The 25626-nt window shown below is 38.4% G+C and overlaps 1 protein-coding gene across 1 annotated transcript in view; it reads right to left on the reverse strand.

Annotated features, from left to right (window-relative positions):
* LAMA4 (laminin subunit alpha 4) overlaps window positions 1–25626 on the reverse strand; it is a 141364-nt gene that overhangs the window by 99386 nt on the left and 16352 nt on the right. The window contains exon 2 of the mRNA XM_036249053.1: window positions 4124–4225. Within this exon, the coding sequence (XP_036104946.1) occupies window positions 4124–4225 (102 nt within the window). The remainder of the gene's footprint in view (window positions 1–4123; window positions 4226–25626) is intronic.

Raw genomic sequence — 25626 nt, forward strand, 5'->3', positions numbered from 1 at the left:
AGCTATCACCACAGATTGATGCAGAAGCAAATATGAGCTCTAACTGCCTTCCATTAAGTCAGACATTAAATATATTTTCAGTTTGTAAATTGACATCCAATGGATCTATTAGTGTTGCTTTCCAATAAATTAATACAAAAACACTATTTACATTTTTCAGTTTTAAATTTCTAATACAGAAAATATAGATAGATAGATAATCCACATTAACAAAAGCCATTTGGCAACCTGAATAATTCTTATGAGTGTAAAGGGCTTATGAGACTGAAAAGTTTGAGAAATGCTGCTTTGTCTAGATCCATGCTTCTCAAACTTTAGTGTGCACACAGATATCCTGGGCATCTTGTGAAAATGCAGGTTCTGATGACAGAACTCTGGGCTGTGGCCTGGGTGTCAGCATTTCTAACAAGTTTCCAAGCATTGTCAGTACTTCTGGCCTAGGTTGTACTTTGAGAAGCAAGTGTCTGGCTAGCATTGAACCTGAGCCTGAGTCTGAAGCATAACAGACAGTAAGTACCTCTTCCGGAAGTAGCAACCCAAGTGTCTCATAAATTAAAAAATTAAGGTTTTTTCATTTAAGTTGGCTATTTTATCAACCAATTTATTCAGTCACTTAACAAACATGGATTAAGCTGATATCCTGACAGGTAATGAGCTGTGACTGTTACCAAAATGAAGAAAAGCTGGTTCTTTTCTTTCTTCAGCTCACAGACTTGTGAAGGAAACAGAGAGATGAACAGGAATAAGAGAGTGCTTGTGCTCTGACTGAGGTATGCATTATGTACATTCCTGCTGAAGGACAAAGAGGAGGGAAAGGTTCTAGCTTTTCCTGAGAAAGGTGGAGAAGCTTAATAGAGGGAGTGACATTTGTAGGACTTGGAGGTTGAGCAAGAACTGCCAGGCAGAGAACAGGGGAGCACAAGTTCCCGCACAGAGTGCGAGACGCAGAGTGTGTTTCGATGGTGGTGAGAAGCTCAGTGGGGATGGAATAAAAACTCCTGAAGAATTTTAGAAAGGCGAATGCCTTGATTAGATTGTGTTTTTGAAAGGTGTCTCCATTGCTAGTGAGGAAGACACATCAGGGAAAGACTCTGGAGTGGGCATTCCTACCACCAGCCATCTAATTCCTTCTGCCCCTAATTCCTTCCTCATGCCTCCTCGGTAGCTTTCCCAGAGACTCTACCACATCCACTAGAGTTGCCTGGCTTTTGGGCCCCTGCCTACCAGACTCAGCTGAGAACCATGACCTACATGTTCCAGTTCTGATAAAATGCAAGGTGGCCTTTTGGAAAGATACCCAATTCATGTTGAATTTCATGAGTTAAGCCACTTTTCACTTAGCCACATTTCTGCATTTGATAAGTTAGCATTTCTCTTGTAAAATTTTTTCAAAGTTTTTTTGATATATCCAAAAATGGTAACATAGCTTTGTCTACTCTATATTTTACTGTCAAATGGTTTAGTTCCTTAAAAACCAGTCTGTAAAATATGAGGTCAAATTGAAATTGGACATTGAAATGGAAGAAGAATTAGAAACAAATGAGGGAGAACAAGGTAGAGGCATTATGAGCCTTTAAAATAAAAGCAAAATAAAATGAAATAAGAGAAGGTCTTTAATTTTTAGTTGCTCATGGAAGATGGAAGACATGAGTTAGGCCAGGTGAACTATAACAACTGACTGAAAGTCAGTGCCCACGGTGAGCTGCAAGGAAGTGTTCATGTGGAGCCCTTGCTTCTTCTCTTGCTCCCTGACAACTGAGAATGAGCTGGAACTACAGAGCAGGAGCCAAGAAATTGGCCCTGATTGACCAGATGGCTGGAATAGAGATACCAAAGGAAACAGACAAATATGAGTTTGATTCCAGTATGACACCATAGATAATGTATTTGCTAACTAAATGTCAACATATTTTTTTTTTTTTATATTGCAAGCCTCTTCTGCTCCCTCATTTGTGCTTAAACACAAATTACATTTTTTTGTCCTTCTAACTTTAATTTATAAGAATATGTTTTTGCTCTGGGGAATAAGATAGTGGTTACTTTTCCCTTTGACTCTCATCTACAGTATATATCTGTATTGTTTTGTTAGTGTTTTTTTTTTTACATTGACCACATATTACTTTAACTAGGAGGAAAAATGTATTTCCCTCCAGGTAGGGTGGGATGAATAGGATGGCTATTCCTTCTCACTTTTTTCCAATGTTCTGTCTTGAAACAAAGTACTTGTAGAAAGGCAACTTCCCCAAGTGTGCATAAAAACGTTTCACCCTTAGCACATCCCCAAATGTTATTAGAACCATGTATGTACCAGGTGCTATGAAGTAATCCCATGATGACTGTCCCCTTCAGAAGCTTATGTCTAGTTGGAGAAAAACTATGATAGCTCTTATTCTGACAATGTCATTGTCAGTAAGAGTGGCTTTGTCATAGCTCTCCATAGGCACTGGCAGGAGGAACTTATTCCCTTTAATTTGTCTTCCATCTTATTTAAAAATTTTTTTATTGACTTTAGAGAGAGAGGAAGGGAGAGGGAGAGAGAGATGGAAACATCAATAAGAGAGAACATCACTTGGCTGCCTCTTGAATGCCCCCCACTGGGGATCTGGCCCAACCTGCGCATGTGCCCTGACTGGGAATTGAACCAGCGACCTCTTGGTGCATGGGTCAACACTCAACCACTGAGCCACACCAGCCAGGCTGTCTCCCATTCTTATTGAGTGCCGAACAGTAGCTGATGGACTTGTCAGTCCTTATTGACTTATGTTTTAATGAACCAGAAAACAAAGAGCCTTTAATTAGTGAAACTATCAGAGCTGTACATTATTAGTTCAAGTGCATCCATGGGATTTTCTTTTCAAATGCCACTGGGATTAAAATAACAGGAAACCGGAGATGGAAGCATTAGAAAGGGGTAGATTTTGGCAGCTGCAAGGGCCTACACTGCCACAGAGGACATCCTGGATGGAGATGGGGGAGGGGAAAACAGAAACACCAGGACTAACAAACACTACAAAGACAGCAACAGTTAGGTTAGTGTTTGCCACTTAATTCTCTCTGTCCCTGGGAAAATGGCAGCTGCTAGGTTTAAAATAAATGAAAATGTTCTAACTTGCATCTTAATGTCAACCACGAGTCAAGTAACACCTTCATGTACACACCTTGGAGCTCACTTATAATCAAAATGATCTGCTTAAAAGAACAATTATGTTAATTTTAAGGTAAATAGGTATAGTTAATTTAGTATTCTTATATTTAATGCAAAAATACTCTTGCAGTTTTGGAAAGCCTCTTTTGCCTCAGAGGAACTTGAAGAACATAATTTTCCTGCTATGTAGCATAGTTTATGAAGAAAAACATGACCTTAGGGCACAAGTCTTTAAAAATGTCTCCTATGGCTTTTACAGAAGCTATTTCCGGTAAATTTTGCAGTTCCCGTTTTCACTAAGTTGTCAGTCCACTCAGTGAAAATGGGGAATATGTAACAAGTCGGGTTTTTTTTTTTTTTTTTGCTAGAAGGTGTCTAAGTCTTATTCATAAATCTCTATCATATTTCACTGAACAGTCTACTAGAGAATTCATTTCAGTTAAGAAAAGAAGGTCTTCTCAGGGCTTGATCACAGAATGACAAAGACCACAAGGCTCAAGCTTTCATTTTACTAGCAATTTGGTTCAAACCTAATTTTATTTTTTTAATTTTGATTTATAGACCTGACTGCCTTATAGGTTGTAAAATAGCCTATGAAACAACTGTTTTATTCTCTCAATTTACGTGGAGCGAAGCCAAACATATGGCAAACTATACTATTCCAGAAGAATTTGGATGGGTGATTTCCTCCAATGTGTGTTACTTTCCATCTCTCATTGGCCCACAACAGGAAGCCGGCTGCAGAGGGTGGTGAGGCAGTTACCCCGAGGGGCAGGTGCACATTCAGATACACACCTTGGTGGCCACTTACATTCATAGGCAGTTTATATGGGGTGTTTTACAGGAAAAGGTGAAGGGTAAAAAAAAGATCTTGATTAGCAGTTTGTTCCTAGGTAGCTCCAACGTTTAGGAAGAATATTTTATTCCCACCCAAGATGCAAAGGGCCAATGAAATATGTGAGAAGTGCCCCGACCTACCACACAGAGTCCAGAGCCGTCCAGGCAGTCGTGGGAATTCCCGTTACAGTCACAGGGCAAACATTCTCCTGACTGGGCGAGAAAGAACCCAGCACCACATATCTGAAACAGACCCAACAAAAGCATTTTCATTATGGAAAACATCAATTTTGGTCAATATTTTCTGAGAAGAATAAGAGGAGATGATTAAGAAATCATCTAAATATTTCTTCCCAAAACATACTAAAATATATATACTACTGTTCAATGCTAGGTGATGTACATTCAATTTTCTTTGTTACACATTTTTCCTCGCTTTGCCGGAAAATAGGAATAACTTGAACAGTGTCCCGTCATTGTAAGAAAGAATAAGAAAACTTTAGATAACAGTAAGAGAGAAGAAATGTTCTAGTGTTTTCTTCCAAAACTAAACAGAAAACACAACCATGACGATTAGGGTGAGGAATCACATCCTGCTCCCTATAAAAACTTGTGGTTTCAGAAATTATTGGCTATGGTGTAACAACTCAGAGCTGTGTCTTTTCATAAGCTTTGGTTCTTAACATTTTTTATCTTTTCAGATCTTAAAAATTTCAAGGGCAGGTCCTGTATGGATGCTGTTCATGTATTTCATTTAATCCTCATAACTCGGCGAGGGACATGTTATTGTCCTTCATTCGAGTGATAAGATAATTAGACCCAGAGGTGCTGAGAGGACTGTGGCAATGTTCAACCAACTTGCAATGCGCTTGTCCATCTGCTCAACAATGAATCACACTCCTCAAATGTCACTAGTGCTCCAGCGGAGAAACTGTGAGATTGTTCCTGGTTTATGCAGTTGGTTTATAGATATGTATTTTATGTTTCTTTGGAATGTCTTGATGATATAAGGCAGCAATGGCCCTATAGATCTGGAAGTCTACTCCTTGTCCAGCAGACAAATTTACTTCTAAAGAATTCCAGGCAGATAAGAATCTGGGTTGTTATCACAAACTTACAAAGTAGGAGATTTCACATCACTCCCCCCCCCCCCCCCCCCATTGACTCATTGTAGATTGTACTGTCTTGGCTACCAGGAAATTTTTCATTATATCTGGCTGGAGTCCCTCTGACTGCTATGCAAACCCATTTCCTCTTACTTTTTTTTTCTGTAAAGAAGAAAAAAATTCCTAGACACCATTTGCAGTATGAAAACACCACCAGTTAGTATCCTAAAACTAAAACGTAATATATTCCATTTGGAAAAAGTTTAATAGAGTATGAGGACATTAGCCCATGAAGAAAAGGTAAAGAAATACAATTTTGCTGAGAGAAAGTAAGGCTGAGAGAGAACAAATTTATAATTTATGATGGAGAGTTTGTGGTTGATAGTAAGCCTTTGTTTCAGTTTCCACTAGAGACCAAAAAGGAAAGGTGCTAAAATTGCAGCTGGAAGCATTTAATTTAGACCATCCAATTTCACATTTTTGACTGTTGTTTCAAAATATAAAAACACAGGTTTTCATTGTTATGTAGTATACATACATACATATATATATATTTTTTTCTGAATTTTATTTTAAAATATACTCTGGTTATGAGACATAAAATCAATTTGATGATGTTAACTGTGTTTCTTCTTGCAGTTTGACATTAAGAGGGTTTTAATGATAAGAGAAATGGATAAAAGTAGTAAGGAGATTTGGATTAGTCATCTCAGTAACTGCCAAACGAGTGGTTTTCGAACTCTCTGACCATGTTACAGACGTCTGGGGAGCTTCTGAGTCAGTAATTCTAGTGGTAAAGCCAAAAAATCTGTATTTTTTAAATAAAATATTGTATTCAAATACTTATTTTAATTAATTCTCCTCCCCCAGCTTTACTGAGATATAATTGACATATAACATTTTGTAAAGTTAAGATGTACAATGTTTTGATTTGATACATGTATATATTGCAAAATGACAAAATGATTACCATCACAGCATTAGCTAACATCTCTATCATGTCACATAATCATCATTTTTTTGTTGTTTTGAGAACAATTAAGATTTATTCTCTTATCAACTTTTAAGTATATAATACAGCATTATCAACTGTAATCATGGGGCTGTACATTATATACCCAGAACTTGTTAATTTTATAACTGGAAGTTTGTACACTTTGACTACCTCTCCTCATTTCGTACCCCCGTCACCCCACCTCCAAGCCTCTGTAAGCACCATTCTGGTGTCTTCTATGAGTTCCAATCAGTGGGGCAGAGATTGGAGGTGCATTTGTGGGAGAGTCTGTCAGTGAAGCCTGGAAACAGTACATGAGATCTACTTATACCATCAACTACAATAAGGACCATCAACAACTTTGGCCCAAGGAATCAAATTTCAGTAAAGTTGTTTTAAATTGATATTATTTCTAGTCTTTTAGGCATTCCTGCAGCTCTTCTTTCTGAAGAAGACAAAGAAAATTAAAACTTGCCCTGAATAAATCATTTTGAATATGACAATGACTAATCCTTTATATCCTTGAGGCTCTGGCTAAATCAAGACTCGTTTTTTTTTTTTTTTTTTAAATTAAATTTTCACAATATAGAAAAAACAAACAAAAAGAAACAAAAAAATAGTAAAATTTGTATTTTAGAATAACTTTTGTTTATAAAATATTACAAAGGGTCTGGTTTATTTTTGGGTTTGTTTTGTTTTGTTTTACTGACCCTAGAGGACAATCTGGAAGAATGTGGGACACTTCTGGCTTGTCATGGGGGGGGGCATGCTGGGCAAAGTGAAGTGGATGAGAGACCCACACAATACAGAATTATCCTTTATCCTGCAAGATTTGGAATGTCCAACAGGATATTCCTGTAGATTAAAAGCCTGTTTCTCTGAACCCACAACCTAACTTCATTTTTCATGTTAAACACAAAATGTTCTTATAAACTTTCAATATGCAGTGCATTTTCTAAGTGCACAACCAGGTACATCGAGGGAAAATTATTTGGTTCTGCATCCTATCTCAATATGCAAGTGCTAGAGCGTGACTATAGGAGACAGAGCCTGGCAATTTGTCAAGAATACAACAGGTACAAATGGATGCTGATGCAGGTGTGTTGAACCAGTGACTCCAATACCACCAGCACTTTTGGTGTGAGTGATATAAGTTTTCCAACATGTAAATTAACTCAATGAAATTCTGAATAAAACAAAAAGATCTGTATTTTTGAAAGTCCTTCTGAGATTCCGGTGATCGACTTGGAAGGACTGCTACCAAGCATCACTCTCAGTGCCTTGTACCTGTTAATTGCTCAGTGAATGCTTGTGATTTGAATAGTTTGGATTAGGACAGGAAACCTGAGGCATATGTGCTATTGGAAACCAATGGTTTATACTGCTAATCCACCCACTGCTCGCTGCTTGTGCTGGATTTAGTCTCCAATGTTTTTCAACACAGTCCAGGCAGCCACTGGGTATCCTGGACTGTGTGCAAGATGAAATCTTTATGTTATGCCAAGTTTAGGAGGAGAATTCACTCTGAGAATCTGTGGTTATCTACTTATCCACTCCCCAGGCTCAGGGCTTGTGTGAAGGATGACGAGGCTCCAGTCTCTCATGCTGCAGGAGACAGGAAAAAAAAGGAAGGCAAGGATAAGGTTGTATGAAGTGGTCATTTGGCCTCCTGCTGAGAGGGTGAGTTTGAGGGGTGGAGACCTGGCCAACTCCTTTCCTGCTGGGTTTTGTACATCTGAAAAGATTATATTTTCTAATTCACCTATCCAGAGGGGAGACACCCTTTTAAAATTCACATAAAGGCACCATATAGGCTAATGGAAACCCTTGTCATAGGAGCTTCTGATGCCCTTAGTAGAGCCTATGTAGTTGGATGCCTTGGACCTTGTGAGGGAGGAAGAAACTTTTCTCTGCACATCTTGGTTCTTTTGGCTTGTCTAATAATCAAATTGACATAAGACAGATTTTTTAAAAATTTGTTTTTTCTTTTATTGATTTTAGAGAGTGAGGAAGTGAGAGGGAAAGATAGAAATATCGATGAGAGAGAATGTCAATTGGCCGCCTCCTGCATGGCCCCCACTGGGGATCTGGCCCACAACCTGGGAGTGTCCCTGACCAGGAATCAAACCAGTGACCTCTTGGTGCACGGGTCCACAATTAACCACTGAGTCACACCAGCTGGACAACATGCGACCGTTTAATGAGAAAATAACAAAATTTAATTGCATTCATACATATGGAAACTCCACATACACAAGAGATTTAGAGACCCTACATACATGAGAGCTTCAAAGACAGAAAGGGAAAATGGAGTAATAATGATGTTACCTTAGGATGAGGTAAGAGCCTTGGGGCTTAAAAGGGAAGGAAGGTCATGTGCAGGATGTTCAGTAATTAGAAGTTTGCCCTGCCCCATAGAGAAGCCATAAAGGTTCTTGCTGGTGATAAATCTTTGTAGGGATAAAGTTCATAATTTAAATTCTTTAAGGGAAGGGTAAAATTTTGTCATGAGCTTGCAGTATCTTGATTGCCTGCAGCTCAAAAGAATTTACATGCCAAAGTGTCACATTTGGGAAGGTCTGTTCTGAACCCCTATAACCTTGTGCTGTAGAACTTGAGGGTCTTCCTTAGAGTGGTAAATTGTTAAGTGGTTCAAGAAAGTTTGAGTATTCTCAAGGAAGAGCTGTTTAAGTTTGTTTCTTTTATGTAGAAATGACATCATCCCCCCCCCCCCCCGAAAGTTCTGTTAATTTTTACTGAATCTCTTCTTGAAATTCTATAGGAACTGGTAAAATTGACCTTTGTTATATTACTTAAAAGGTAGATATTTTCAAGAATAAAAGCAGAGACCTTTTTTTTTTAAAGTTTTCCTCCTAGTTAACAATCTCTTTGCTAAGTAATTCTAAGACCTGTGTTTTTTAGGGACTGGCGAAAGCTGAATAGTTTTCTCACAAAGAAGATAGTGTCTGTCTGCTTTATTTTGGAATAGTCTTAAGAATTTACTAAATAAAGATTTATATATATATATCTTATATCTATCTATCTATCTATCTATTAGATAATATATATATGTGTATATATATGAGCAAGATAAAAAGTCTTACTATCAGTTTTAGATGCCACAGTCCAAAGCAGGTTGAAATGGATAAACAATATAAAATCTCTTCTTTAAACCCCAGAAAAAGAAATCTTAAAAAGTAGATGTATACTTAAAATATATAAAGTTATTAATATATTGTTATAATATAAAATATATAAAGTTATTAAACCATTGAATATAAATATTTACTTTTTAAACTATTTCAGCCAAATTGTCATTTTGACCAATTAACTTCTTTTCACTTAGTCATTTTATAGACCTTTTACAGTTCTCCATTACTAAGCCACTTTGTTATTACAGCTTGCCTTCTGTCTAACGCTAACACTGGATTAATCAATAACATTTACTTCTGCTTTTGAAGAATAAGAGTGAAAATTGCCATTTGGTTACTTGGTTATGATTAGTGTAATGTCTGGCGTGCAGCAAAAATCAATGTATGTGTACTTGGCTAATTTTACATTTGTAGCAATTAGAACTAGATGGAACTTTTAGGAGTAAATTAGTGTGGCATTCCCATGTGCCACTTATATTAAAAGGAACTGAGAATGACAATATATGTTGATATCATTCCAGGGTCCATCATGCAATCATATTGTTAATTATCTCATTAGCTATAATAAAGTAAGGTTGTTTTGTAACAAAGAGAATAACATTTACATAGCTGATTGATCACATCTGTCCTCTTTTGAAGAAGTCCCCTTGAGAACACTAGACTTAAACCAGTAATAATGTTATTGTATTGAACATTTTTATACTTTCTTAAAATTCTTAAATTGTGCTCTTTTAAAGTATAGTTCAGTATGCATCCTTTGTTGTAGCAAACACTAAAAGTCAGGTGGGGAAATTAAATAAAGTGAGTACCAAACTAAGCAATACCAATTTAGATAGAAAACTTTCACAAAAATCTCTGTTTTCCAAACATTGTCACAGAGGAGCTAATTAACTGGCCACAAGCCACTACTTTTGCATAGACACTAAATTTCCAAGAGTTTTGGAATTTCTGTTAAAATGCCTGATTGACTAAATAATTTAAATGCTCTAGTAAATTCTCTAGAAATCTAAGGTCCCCAATCACCCATTGAAACAAACGAGCTAATAAGTGACAATGGCAAAAATTGACCAGATTTAGAAATTTGAAGCTGTCCCTAGGGGTGTGAGATGCATTTGGAGATCTCTGAGTAGGTACTGGTATCCCAGAAACTCAGATCCGAATCTCCAGCTTCAACAAACAGCAATGAATTAAAAAAAGATTCCATTACAAAGAGCATACTCTACAGTCCTGGTGCCTATTCTAATAGGATTTGACCTATAATTAGAAAAGATATTTGCATTGTGTCTTCAACCAAGTATCTACAAACATTACAAATATTGACTCATCTTGCTTTCTGAGTTAGACTTCCAGAATTTTTATTCATCAACTTTTGCTTTAATTTATGAGGCTCAATGTGAAAAGCATTGAAGAATAAAACTTCTCCAAGTTCATTCAATTGTATTCGAGTTATTGCTACCTTCCAAATTAGCATTTTTCAAATTTGACAGCACACATTCAATTATCTTTCATTTTTGAGCTTAGGTTTTTGTGTGTATATGATGAATTCATTTTCTCTTGTTTCCAGGAAATCATTTTCGCTCTAGTTTTAATGAATTCCACTTTTTGTTTTATTAAATGAGTCAGCTTAAAATGTAGTCATCTTAATATTAAATATTATGTTCAGTTGGGAGTTAAAGCTTTGTGCCTTAACTCAGAGCCCACAGGTCCTGCACAATGCTGACTTCCATCTGCTTAAAAGTTGGGCAGACTTAAGGAGGTAGTATCCCGAATCTTACAGTAGGGACCGAAAGTTCAATTTAATATACTCAAAACATCAATTTAGCCTTTGCTGAGGAGAGTGACTTCTGAGAACATAAGCATTTAATACATGGGTAGGCATCTCGCAGGCCATTTTTTCTGTGTTTATAAAAATGAAAGCTAAGGTGCCTGGGATGCAAAGCGGTCCTGAATCAAGCTACTGATAACTTTGGCTCTATATTTTTTATGTAGGGATTAACAAGCCCTGCTTGTTCATATAGAAAGTTGTTCTCAAAGTGCCAAAATCAATTTAATTATGCAAGGTGCTCCAGTTAACAGTTGGCTTCTTGACTCATTTTACTTGACTATGGAGAGAATTACCCATCTATCCTCCCTAGGGTCTTTTAAGCTCTTCTTTGCGCAATTGAAATTCCCCACATTTCAATAGGCAAAGTGAAATTTTAGATTTTGACAGGGGTTTCATCATAGCTTGATTAGGAAAGTGGTTTCAACATTCCTCAGAGGTTTATCCAGTTCAAAGGTATTTCTTCTTAGGATTGGCATAGTAAAGCTAGGGCATCAGCGCAACACACACTGCCGTGCCAGTTTCTCCCAGTTGGTTTTTGGAGCTTCCTTTGTGCTTACTGCTCGGCATTCACGTCTGCCCTGCCTTTGGTCAGCTTGCAAAACACTCCAGCTCTCAGTTTAATCACCACGTGAAATAGAGACAATGATTCAGGTCCTGAGGAATTCTGAGGAGTACAGAGCTGTTAAGCCAGGTCCCTTCATTTTGAAAAACAGAGAGATATTTATCACAGCCTTTACATTGTGTTTGTGTGGACGTCCCTCAGCGCGTTTCACGGGCCTTGTGCATATTTCCTCAGGCATGGAAACCAGCGCTCCACTCGAAGATCTCAGAGAACTGCTCTCGAACCCTGCCCTTGATCAAATGCTTATTTGGACTATCGCTACCAACAGCCGCAGCCTGTGATGAAGTACTTACCACAATTGCTAATAAATAGCTCTCTTTAGTTGTATAAGTAAAAGGATCAAACGAGAACGTTTAGAGCCTGAAAGCTGTAAAGACTTTCCTTGTGAGATGTTGGAATTGGGATGGTTATGTTCACGAAGTCTGATGAAAATATTTAAAATTTTCTCCTTGAAAAGTTACTTAAAAACACTTAAGTTGCTCCTTTATAGGAGCGATTGCCACTTATATAACATGGGGCTTTAGTGGTGCCCTTTTTCCTGGGAAAAAAAAAAAATCTCCTGCTAACATCTGGTTTTTTGCTCCAGATCCTCACACTGCCTCCTGTAACTGGCTTGTTCTTTTCACTCCTCGCCTTCCAAGCTATGTTTACACAACATTGCCTCTGCCAGATTTTTTTTTTTTTTTTTTTTATATTTGAAAACTGACTCAGTTTTATTTAATTTACTAGTGTAAATGCCCTGGACACATTTCCAAGAAAGGAAGAGATGCAGACCACAAAGGCTAGCTATTATAATGAATAGAGAGAAGTGATTTCAGAGCTACGGCCTTTTGGGGATTTGATATGACTCCTTAACCACTTAGAGCAGGAATCAATGTTGTGAGGTGACAGATATCTTTGTCATCTTTGTCTGGGTTTTTATGAATAATAACAGCTAATATTTATTGACAGCCACCGGGCACTGGGTTAAGTGCTTTTTACAGACATTGCAATTTGGTCATGACCATTTAATGGCCTATACTCTTGCAAATATCTGCCTAATTCCCTTTCCCATTTACTGGAAGTTGAGAGGTTTAATTGTTTATACACTGACAATGGCTTGTCTTGAGTGTGCCCAGGAAAAGCAGCAGTGCTTCCTTGGGTGGGGTTAGGGTTAGGGTGCTCCATCAGTTTCCATTAGTAGATGTATCTGCTTCTGTCCTGTGGAGCCCACAGGTACCTCAGTGCTACCCTTACCACTCAAGATGCAAAGCAGAAAGTGAGTGGCAGGACATGTCTGTTTCCTTATACTCTCCCTTGGGGGTTTATGCACCACCGAAGAAATGCTGTTGTGGATTAGCAAGAAAGGAGAAATGCATCTCAAACCTCTACTGCACCTACTCATCCTCAGGAGATAATCTTGCTTCCTCTTTTAATGAAAAAATAAAAGGTATTGGATGGAAAAATATCTCACTCTCTCTCTCTCTTCTTCTCAAAAGTCATCTGGACTCATCCTAATGTCCTCTGTCCACCTAAGAGAAGGTAGTGCGTCTCATTTTAGGAAAGACTAACTCTCTCTCTGTGCTTTGGGTACCATATACCTGTGGCCTGCAGACCCTGTTTCATCACCTAGCCTCCCTGCCTCACACACCATCCATCTCTTTGAACCCACAGGGATGAGAAGAGACAGAGTACAATTAGTTGCTGGATCCTGTGTTGGACGAGCCTTGACTTAGGTCCCCTGGGCTCAGATTCTAAAGAACACCTTCCCTCAGCTCTGCCTACCCTTTGTTTCCTTCCTTTCTAGCCTAGCTAAGCTTCTTTTTTAAAAAAGATTCTCACCTCAGCATATGTTTATTGATTTTTTATTTTTTTAAGACAGAGAGGAAGGGGTGGGGAGAGAGAAACATCGATTGGTTGGCTCCCATATGTGTGCCGACCAGGATTGAACCCGAAACCTTGGTATGTGCCCTAAGGGAAATTGAACCCACAACTTTTTTGGTGTACTGGACGATGCTCCATTCAGCTGAGCCTCCCAGCTGGGCCTGGCCAAGCTTCTTGAGTGAAAATTCAGTCACACTGGCTGCGCTCCGTTCATGCCAACCTGTGCCTCTATCCATCATAGGGCTTCTGCCTCCGTTGTGCCACTGGAGCTGCCCTGGCAGACGCTTGGCGGATGTCTTTGTGGCTTGGCCTTTCCAATTTACGTTATCATGCCAGTACTTAACATTGTTGAAATTCCCTCCATAAAATTCCCCCTCTTCTTTGTTTCTAGGACAAAGCCCATCTTGGGTTTTCCTCCTGCTTATCTTTCTCAGTATTTTTTTTTGCTGGGCGGGGGGAGTTGTGGGGATGGAAGGGAGAATCGTTCCTCTTTCTCTGTTGTCCCTCTTGGTGTTCTCCAAGAGAATATCCTTGTTCCTCTTTTCTCCACATACGTTTTGTGTACACACTTCGTGATGTCAAATTCTCCCTCAGTTTCACCCTCCATTTGTCCTCTGGGGACTCCCAAATCTCTCTGTGTACCTCTGATCTTGCTCTTTTATGCCCACTCTTGTTTCCAGTTCCTGTTTAGTTAGACAAGTCCATCTCCAATTCTACCGGCAAGTGGAATGGAGTGTGTCCCACACTGACCTTATTATATTCTTTCCCCAATCTACTTTCTCCTTATGTTATATCTCAGTTAGTGATAAAGATTGTAGAACACAGAAGGAAAAGTAATAGCTTAATACTTTTAAATTACATTAATGTATTTTTTATTAATGTAGTTTTGGGAAATAGTTTTAAAAGAGTGAACCCTGCAAAGATCAGAGAATCGTTTGCACATAGAAGACAAAATTTAAGTACTCAAGTTCTGTGTCTTCCATTTCACAGTCATGATGCTATCATTGCTTATTTCAAATCTATGGTTTTCAAATGGTAGAGTTTTAAGTTAGAAATAACCTCACACAATTCTGAACTGTTATAAATTTACTCTCTAAACTGATACCTCTATCTGTGTTGGGGTGCACTGGAGGACTAAATGTTTGTTGAATTAATTTCTGTGTAGAATAAAATGTTTATTAAATGTCAAGTAATCAGAATGTGCAAATTTGAGCTTACATATTTTTTATATTACTAAAATCAATGGTAACCACAGCAACTGCTTAGAACTTAGACAACAAAAGATTTTTCAGGGAGGAGAATTTTGTCACTGACATTGTTTAGAATTGCTGGCAAGGGGTGTTAATAAAAAGCAGACTGAGGTTTAGTAAGTTGTATTATTGGTTTTAAAGTCCTACACACAATGTGTATCCATCTAGTTTGGACTGTTGTCACGCTTTCTAAACTGGCACCTCATAGAGTTTACACTCCACTTATGAGATATTTACCAAGATAATACTTCCTCCTTGTTCACAATACCAGTTTAGTTCAGGATAATGGTGTTTCACTTGTAGATTGTTATAATTGCCTCCACTCCATTCTCTTGGTCATCAGACTTTTCTTCCTTCCAGTCTAATCTTTATTACCAAAAAATGAAAAACACCTATCATCTTTTCTGCTTCACATCTCTATTGGCTCTTCATTCATTGATCACATGACTACATAAAATTCCTTTGCATGACATACAAGGCTCCTCTTTTATAATCCAACCCCAGCCCATCTTTTTAGGGTCAACTGCTACTCCCTCTGCTCTAATGAAGTCACCTATCCTCACCCCTTGCACCACCCAAATACACTGTTATCTTTACCACCTTGACTACACACTTTCACAGAGATGCACGGTGTCTTGTCCCCTCCAACACCTATAAATCCTTCCCTCAGTCTTAGACTCACTTGCACACCCCTGTGCTCACATGCACTTTATTCATATCTCATTAGAGCATATGGAACATGCTATTACAAGTTTTAATTCACACATGCATTTAAAGAAAAGTGTATCCATCTAGTTTGGATACATTTAAAGAAAAGTGTAAAAAAAATAATGGGAATCTAAGAAATCAGGCCATTTAAGGGTAAAGGAGAACAATGAGATTAAAGAATGTTATATAGACTTCAATTATATTGGCAATATTTTATTTCTTAAGTTACATGGAGGGGATAAAATGCTTATGAAAGAAAGAAAGAAAGAAGAAGAAAGAAAGAAAGAGAAAGAAAGAAGAAAGGAAGAAAGAAAGAAAAGAAGAAGAAGAAGAAAAGGAAACATACGATTCCACTGAGGTTGGCTGGATATTGGATTTTCATGTCTAGACCTGGTGAGGTCTCTAAAACACCCTATCTAGGAAGTGACTAATGTGGTCTTGACAATAGATTCAGATGCTTGTATATAATTTCCCCAACTTCCTTGTTATTCACTTTATGTATCATTATCATTGCACACAGTTAAAAAAATAAGCAAGAGAACATTCCTTTCTTAATTTGTTCTTCCTTTGTTTTTCACCTTACAGTGAGCAGCGACCTCATCCCCTGTGGAAGACTTTCCCATGTCTGTATGTGTTTCAGTTAAAGCATTTATCAGGCTACCTGTGTAACCTGGAGGACTTTGGGGGCACTTATTTATTCTAGCTGGGACTTACTAATTTAAGGCAAAAGTAAAAGATTCTCAAAGTAGTTCCCAATACTCCCATTCCAATATCTGAGAAACTGAAATGTTAAAATTCAAGTCAGAGGGTTTATAGGCTAGATTTCTGTTTTAAGAGGGGAGTTGGGGTCCAAACTCAGAGAGTCCTGTCTCCTCAGGGACCAAGGCAGGTAATAATGGGAGCCCCAAGCATCCCTGGTTAGACTGGCAGAACATGGCAGAGTGACCCACAAGCTCAGGTTAAAGGTTGTCCTCTCCAGCTGGGCTGCAACTGAAAAGGGGGGACAGGGAAAGATTGTGCAATGATTCAAACCAAATGAAGCTGAATTGTGGAATTTAAGATTTTTTTCTCATAGTTTGCTAAATATTTTTGGTATAATGTCTTCTTCATTATTCTCTTACATAAAAGTAAAATAATTTGGAATTGAAACAGCTGGTTGCAACAGATGCTTTGGAAAGTGTTCCCCCACCAGAAAAGAAATGAAAAAAGCCATGGATTTCGAAAGAGGAGTTGTCATTGACCAAGTCAATCAGTCCGTCAGGGGCCCAGCAGGAAAGAGAATCCACCTCAGAGGGCTCAAATAAAGAGAAGGAAAATAGAGAATAAATGGCTGGTTTGCAGAAGCCTGGGCAGGTTAAACCAGCAAGGAGTGAAGAGGTAATGGGAACAAAGATCTATCGCTCCTGGGTCTCAAGGAGTGAAGAAACTTGTTACACTACCCCAGGAAGAGGCCATAGCTATAGAGGAGAGGCTGCCTTGGGAACTACAGTATTGGAGAGGTTACAGCAAGGCATAGCTGAGGCAGAGAGGGAACAGGGCAGAACTGCCCACCTCTCCCTTTTCCTCCTTTCTGGCTCAGCAAGAGAGCCTGAGTGCAGCAGTCTACAGGGGTTGGCCTCTGGAGAAGGAGCAAGGATGGTAGGCAAACTGAGCTGAAATCTAGGGAAAATGCACGAGGTCGGTGCAGAGTAACCAGCACACCCTCATTCCCAGGGGTGTGGCAGGAGGGTGTACCCAAGACACAGTAGGAAATAATTGACCTGCCAACTCTTTATCTGGGGACTATTCAAATGGTCCAGTAGATATGTGAAAGGACATCTAGTTGACCTCAGACAGTCCTAGGGTAAGTCCTCTTTCAAATAATCAAATTGCTTTCACCAAATCTTTGAAGGCTTTTTAAAAAATGTTAATTTACCAATTAGGATTGTTTTAAAGCTTGAAACAGAAGCAGTCAGCCTTTGCTAGAAACTTATAAAAGATGATACCAGATATTCCTGTGGCTGTGTGGATGGAGCTAGAATTAGGCCAAAAGTATAGGATTATTTACATCATGCTTCTTTTTAATCATAACTTCCATGTGGCCCCACTCCTCCGGGTCTTTGTTGGTGGAGAGCAGTGCATCTTCTTCGTGTTTTTTGCCTCCTCAGAGAGCCCTGTTCTTTAGCCTTCCTCAGGCATAAGACCCCAAAACAGGCAAAACCATAACCATACCCATTATCTCCTCCAGCATCCTGAACTAAACTTTACATTTCATTTAAATTTAATCAGCTCTTGGGAGATAACTATTCTTTGTTGAAGTGAAAAGGTCTTTTTAGTTGTAATTATTCCAAACATTAATTTGGTGGTGACAACAGAATTTTAAGTGCTTTCATTAGGGGCCATAGTCAGGACAAAGCATGGATATATATGTCTCTTACAAGACATATTTCTGGAATAGTTTGTAAGGGGCTAAAAAGAACCAACAAATTGAATTATATCCATCTGGGGATGGAAATTTCAGGATCTAAGGATGGATTGCACTTCACATATTTGGACTCTTCTATCATAATTTATAACAATTTTCAAAAAGTGACATATTTCCCCTGTTCAGTTGACATAGCATATTTTCAGGGAATCTAAATAGATAAGGGTTTATATCCAAAGGTGGGATCACTTTTAAAAAAAGTCAATTTTATGACATTCTTATACACCAATGATGAACTCACAGAAAGAGAAACTAAAAAAACAATCCCATTGTGGCAAAAAATTTAAGATACCTAGGAATAAACTTAACCAAGAAATAAAGGACCTATTTGCAGAAAACTATAGGTCATTGAAAAAAGAAATAGAGGAAGATATAAAAAAGTGGAAGCACATACCTTGTTCATGGATTGGAAGAATCAACATCATTAAAATGTCCATATTACCCAAAGCAATCTATAGATTCAATGCAATCCCCATCAAAATACCAACAACATACTTTACAGAACTAGAACAAATACTTCAAAAGTTCATATGGAACCAAAAAAGATCCCGAATCGCCACAGCAATCTTGAAAAAGAAGAACAAAGTTGAAGGGATCACATTACCAGATTTCAGGTTCTACTACAGAGCCACTGTAATCAAAACAGCCTGGTACTGGCACAAGAACAGGCATATAGACCAGTGGAACAGAATAGAGAACCCAGAAATGGACCCAAGGCAATATGCTCAATTAATATTTGACAAAGGTGGCAAGAGCATACAGTGGAGTCGAGACAGTCTCTTTAATAAATGGTGTTGGGGAAATTGGACAGCTACATGCAAAAAAATGAAACTAGACCATCAACTTATACCATACACAAGAATAAACTCAAAATGGATAAAAGACTTAAATGTGACTCATGAATCCACAAAAATCCTAGAAGAAAATGTAGGCAACAAAATTTCAGACATCATATGCAGCAGAATTTTCACTGGTACATCACCTAAGGCAATAGAAACAAAGGAGAAAATGAACACATGGGACTACATCAAACTCAAAACTTCTGCAGAGTAAAAGATACAATCATCAAAATGGAAAGGCAATCCACTGTAAGGGAGAGCATAATTGCCAATGATATATCAGATAAAGAGTTAATTTCCAAAATATATAGAGTGTTCATACAACTCAACAAAAGGAAGACAAAGAACTTAATTAAAAAATGGGCAGAGGAACTAAATAGACACCTCTCCAAACAGGACATACAAATGGCTAAGAGACATATGAAGAAATGCTCAATATCACTAATCATCAGAGAGATGCAAATTAAAACAACAATGAGGTATCACCTCATGCCTGTCAGAATGGCCACCAACAAATCATCAAACAACAAGTGTTGGAGAGGGTGTGGAGAAAAGGGGACTCTAGTGCACTGCTGGTGGGAATGCAGACTGGTGCAGCCACTTTGGAAAACAATATGGTGCTACCTCAAAAAATTAAAATTTGAACTTCCATTTGACCCAGTGATCACACTTCTAGGAATATACCCTAAGAAGCCTGAAACACCAATCAGAAAGAATATACCCCCATGTTTGTAGCAGCACTATTTACAATAGCTAAGATCTGGAAACAGCCCAAGTGTCCATCAGTAGACGAATGGATAAAAAAGCTGTGGTACATATACACAATGGAGTACTATGCAGCTGTAAGAAAGAATGATCTCTTATCCTTTGAGACTACATGGAGGGACCTGGAAAGTATCATCCTAAGTGAAACAAGCCAAACAGAGAAAGACAAGTATCATATGATCTCACTTATTTGTGGAATATGATGAACATAACAGTCTGAGGAATGGGGTAGTCCCATAGACATGGAAGTGGGGTACAGACTGACAATCCCCAGAAGTGGGGATGGTGGGGGAGAGATAAACCACAGAACTTATATGCATGTATGCATGAACAATGGACATGGACAACAAAGCTGGGGACAGGGCGAGGAGGGAGGGAGGAGGGGTATCACTGGGGGAAAAGGAGAAACATCTGTAACAAAAATAAATAAATAAATTAAAAAGATAATAAAATAAAAAAATCAATTTTGATAGGTTTCTCAATATAATGTGGCAAATTATTGTTAAATCAAGGAAATTAAGAGCATTTCATAGGCGAGGTAAAACTGCCTTTCAAACTCTTCTTTTTCTTATTCTTTTAACACTTTACAAATCCTTTTTCTATCCCCTGCCCCAGTAACACATACCTTGAGGTATTTTTTTAAAAAAATTTTACCCCAAATTGTCAGAATATGATGAAAATCTACTCTTTGGCATTTTAAGAAATGCACAGATGTGTACCTATGTTCAAGTCTCCACTTGTCAACTATGCATCTGTCAGCCATTCAATAAATATTTGTTGAATGAATGAATCAATTTCTCCTCCAAATCTGCCTGCATTTAGGATACCCCCAGCTTCTAGACCTTGCTGATTTATCTCCCAAGTACACTGATGGGGTGCACTACAATCTAGTCCTTATAGCAGTTATAATTCCCTGGAACTACATGCTTTGAAGACAACTGGAGCAGTAGAAAACATGAGATCATCTGGGTTCTAGTTCCAGCTCGACCACTGTTGTCTTTTCCCAGGTTATTTAAGTCTCGGCCTCAGTTTCCCTTTTTGAAAAGATAGAAGTGATCACCATATAATCTCCTGGAGGAGTTGTGAGGATTCACTAATGCTGTGTGTTTAAAGTTTAGCAGTAGGGCAAGGAAGGGCTTCAGTAGCTGTTAGCTTCTTCCCTTCCTTTTGGATGTGTCTGTGTGAGCTTCAACTCTTTTTTTCTTATGGCACACAGCTTCACCACGACCCCTGAGGTTATTGTCTTATTGTCTTTCTTCCTGAGAAGACTTATGCCAAAATAACAGAAACTAAATTTGTCACTATATCCTCAGTGCCTTGCATAGCAGGTGCTTAATGAATATGTATTTGAATGTATCTTGGCATTACGGAATCACAGGATTCCAGAGTTGGCCAGGATCTTAGTGGTTACCTTGTCTAACCCCTCATTTTAAATTTTAGAAAACTGAGCCGTAGAGAAGGGACTTACCAAAAGTCACTTGCATAGCGTAGGTTAATGTCACCCTAAGTGCTTCTTCCACAAAACTACACTTTTTGATGATGAAGGAGAAGAAAATGATGTTGAGAACTGTAGGGATTGTGTTGTAGCTCATACGTCTTCTGGGGCTGCAAACAGGCACACCTTCTACCCTGCCTTTCCCAGGCACATCTGGGATAAAAGTAAACTCTGCTCAGGGTTATCAGATTTACCAAGAATCTTATTAAAATTATTCCATTAGTACCATCTCCCCTTTTTCACAGATGAATGCTATCACCATCATCATCAAAAGATCTTAATACCACTCCCCAGGCTCGGAGGTAAGGACATGGTAGTGGGCTGGGGTGAAGAAGTGGAGGTGGACAAAGGGAGAGGAAACATGTTTAAGCCTTGCCAGGTTTGCTCTGTGTGTGTGGCTCAGTCAAGACAGCCAGCATTGCCCCTTAGCCCTCAGTCACTGATTTGGCATATAGAAATTATTCTTCATTTAAATATAATAATTTATAGCTGGTGTTTCCATTTTTAACAGTTCCTGTGTAGGGAAAATAGAAATAGACTGCAAAGCAAGTAATATAGATTACTCATCGGAGAAGGCAACCCTTTTTGGAAGCTGTGCATGACATCCAGCTGTGTTCCTGATACCTCCTTTGTTCCACTGAGGGATCTGACAGAGTCTTGGGAAAGGATGCCCCTTTGTGTGATATACACCAGCATGTGTGCAGGTGTTTCCCCTTATGAATCAGAAGCAGCTGTCTGGTTAGGCAGAATGTATGACAGCTTGACATATGTCTGGTCCCACCTAACAGGAAAACTATGACCCATAAATTGTACTCATAAAATACCATCACTGCAATTTTGACTGAGCCATGAAACTAACACCTTCATCCTTCAACACTGAGGGAGGCTAGATCCCACAGTGGGATGGTGACAGACTCGAAACAGGAAGGTGCGCTGACCCTCCATGCTGCCATGGGTGTATTTTACGAGACACATTTTATGAGGCAAATGACAATGAGACTCTGCTCCAAGTGTTCTTACTCATAAAACACGAGCACTGGAATTCATTAAACAATATTTTATAGCTTTACTATGCTTTAAACACCTAAAAGCCTCAGAAGAACAAATCTTCAGACCAAGATCAACATTTGAGTGGTAGTCTGTTCAGGAGCTCTGTTGACAGGGCCATTTTCAAATAGTTCATAAACAAACACATCAAGCACCAACTGCTTACAGAATGGAAAGCAGAGTTACCATCCCGAACATTTAACTCCTTAATTTGGGAAACCAATTTAAAAAAAAAGCTTTTCCAAAAAGTGGTAAATCTATACTAACAATTTTTTTTCTAAATCTTCACCCAAGGATATTTTTCCATTTATCTTCAGATAGAGTGGGAGGGAGAGCGAGAGAGAGAGAGACAGAGAGAGAGAGAGAGAGAGAGAGAGAGAGAGAGAGAGAGAGGCATCGATGTGAGAAAGACACATCAACATGATTGCCTCCTGCACGACCCCAACCAGGGCCAGAGACTGAACCGCAACCGAGTCATATGCTTTTGACCGAATTGAACCCGTGACTCCTTGGTCCACAGGCTGACTCTCTAACTGCTGAGCCAAAGTGGCCAGGGCTATGCCAATAAATTTTAAACTACAAAATCATGAACTATTCATAAGCTACTTCTATGTTTTTTTAGAACATGAATGATATTGGCATAGAATTTCCATTCTTTTCTTGTTATTTGGAATCATTTTCTGTGATTTTTCTACCCAATTTCCCTCCGCTAAGATTTCATTTTGTGATTCTGGCAAAATACTACTTAATTTACATCTTTATTTCATTTAGTTTTACATTTATGAATGGCATAAATAATCTGCACATTTCTTTTTAGTAAAAATTCTGGAGGGTTTCAGAATCACTTTATAATCTGATATTAACCATCTGTAGCTTTTAAGTACCCCCCCATAACTGTTGTGATCCAGATAGTTATTGTGCTATCGAGTGTTTATAAAAGTAAAGCGAAAGTACACACACTAAAGTGAAAAGAAAATGACTGCAAAGGAGATGGCAATGCCCTGAGTGCTACAAATTATTCTATGCACTGCCATTTTAATGACAACAAAATAATACACATTTATGAAAGGAAATGGATGGGGAAAGCTGAGAATGTTTGATTTAAAGCAATTCTGTTATCTGTCATTTGAGGGGGGAAAATTGTGCTGATTTTAAAACAATACTCTAGTTACAGATGTTTCCAGACCCCTTCCCTGATCCAAGGAAACAAAATACCATTCAGCAACAAGCCCAGATTTAGAGATGGGGCTTGTTCCAATATAAACATTTCTTAGCTAGACCTTCTCCGTGAAAGTGCATAGTCAATTTTTCCATATACAGTGGGAAAGACAACACTTTTAGCTTAAAAGGCATTCTGGCCTGCAGTGCAGAGCTCCTGGATTGAACAGTTTAGGAACATCGTGGTTCTCTATTGCTGTCAAGATGAATGCTGATTTGCTCATCAGAATTACACGACAGGATTATGTCCCAGTGTATACATGTTACAAACAGAATACTCAGAGCTATTTTGGCTTTCAGGTATACCCGAGGCTTGGTTTAGGGTGTGGCACAAAGAAGGCATTCAACAAATGACTGAGGAATGCATACATCATTATTATTATTATTTTTATCCTCCCCCAAGGATATTTTTCTATTCAGAAAGAGTGGGAGGGAGAGAGAGGGAGAGAGAGAGAGAGAGAGAGAGAGAGAGAGAGAGAGAGAGAGAGAGAAACATGGACGTGAAAGGGACACATTGAGTGGGAGAGAAAGAGACAGAGAGAGAAAGAGACAGAGAGAGAAACATGGACGTGAAAGGGACACATTGAGTGGCTGCCTCCTGCATTCCGGGGACAAACTGCAACTGAGGTACGTGCACTTAGCGGGAACCGAACCCGGGTCTCTCTGGACCGCAGGCTGACGCTCTAACAGCTGACTGGCCGCGTATGTTATTTTTTAAGCACCTATGATCCCAAAGTCACTTGTCCAGGCAATATGGGGAATCAGAAACTGAATTATGGACACTATGGGCCTCCAGGAGTTTAGTAGGGGCATTTAGGTGTATGTATAATACGAGATAGAAAGTTCTAAGGATCATAATATAAGAGAGAGACGGAGAAATGCTGGAAGAGTGAACAAGGATAGGTCACTTTTAGCATGAAGGGTGAAGAATGGTTCTTTGAAGGAGGTGGCATTTGTGCAGGAGTTTCTGGAAGGAGGAAACTTAAGCTGAAGGTCCAGAAAGCATAGGGCATTTTTTTAGTCACTCCTAAGGTACATTCCTGCTGTCGTTCAATTACATCCTTCGCTCCTGGTAATCTCCTTCATTAAAGGTACCAGATGGACCTACTTCTTTCCTACTTGGGGGGATTTTCTTTGGAAGGATTTGTTTAATATCAGCAATTGTGACATCTTTAGCAATCCTCTGGCTTACAGCATACTCATGAGGAGATACCCCTCTCTATACTTTGTAGATAATGTTGAAGACACGCCCTAATCCCTGGAATAACTGTTAAGTATGTCCAGAGCCGCATTAGTTCTTTGTGGCCGCTAGGATTTATGAGTGACTGTCACATGGCTCAAATGTGGTGACTGCGAGGTGGGTGGGGGGTGGGGTGTGGAGAGAGTATATGGGGGATAAAAAGTAATGGAAAAACATGATAAAATAAAAAATTTCAAAAAAATGTTAGGAATTTTGGAATCAACAATAATTTCCAAGTTATAATTAATGCACAGGAAGAATGTCATTCAACTATAAAAAGACAGTATTTTTATTTTATCCTCTTTTATTCTGCTATCTAACATATGTTGTCCAAGGTGAGATGGGCAAAGGAATGGGGGCAGAAAAACTTAGTTTTGTGGCTCTCTTAGTAGCTACAACATTGATTTTATTGACTTAGAACCTACCAAGAATTAAAGCAAGAACCTGGTACTTGGTTTTCAATATTCAACGGCCAACAACCCAGTTACTGAACAGCTGAAATAGAGCAAAAAAAACATTTAAAGCTTATATTTCTGTTTTTTCCTTAAAAAAAAATTTTTTTTTTAATTCTTAGGTGATTTGAACTAAGCTCATAGGAAATTCATATTGACTCATGACTTTGAAGAGAAAGTACATTTTCTAGATGAACATGAACTTATGTTAGCAGATTTTAAAAAAGATTGTAATCAGAGGAAAATCAAAACAATTTGGATAATCTGAGATGAAGATATAATGTCTTAAAACTAAAAAAAGTATCCAACACTTTTTAGTTTTCAATAACAGAATGGAAGAGCAGACAAAGTATATGTTCTACAGAAAAAAAAAAAATCAATAAAATGCTTATTTCCACTGAACATTTTGATAGAGTGCAGATCCCAAAACAGGTCACAGGAAAAATGTACTTCATCTGCCAAAATAATCACAAATACTCTTTGAGAGTAGAAAGAGCCTAGCCCTTTAATAAAACCCAGAAATTTTAAGCACCTTACAAAAAGTATTCTCCTTCTCTCATAGAGATTATTACTCTGATCTTATAAAGATATTTGTATCCCCTTA

The sequence above is a fragment of the Molossus molossus genome, unplaced genomic scaffold, assembly GCF_014108415.1.
Source record: "Molossus molossus isolate mMolMol1 unplaced genomic scaffold, mMolMol1.p scaffold_m16_p_8, whole genome shotgun sequence".
In the NCBI taxonomy this organism is placed as follows: domain Eukaryota; kingdom Metazoa; phylum Chordata; class Mammalia; order Chiroptera; family Molossidae; genus Molossus; species Molossus molossus.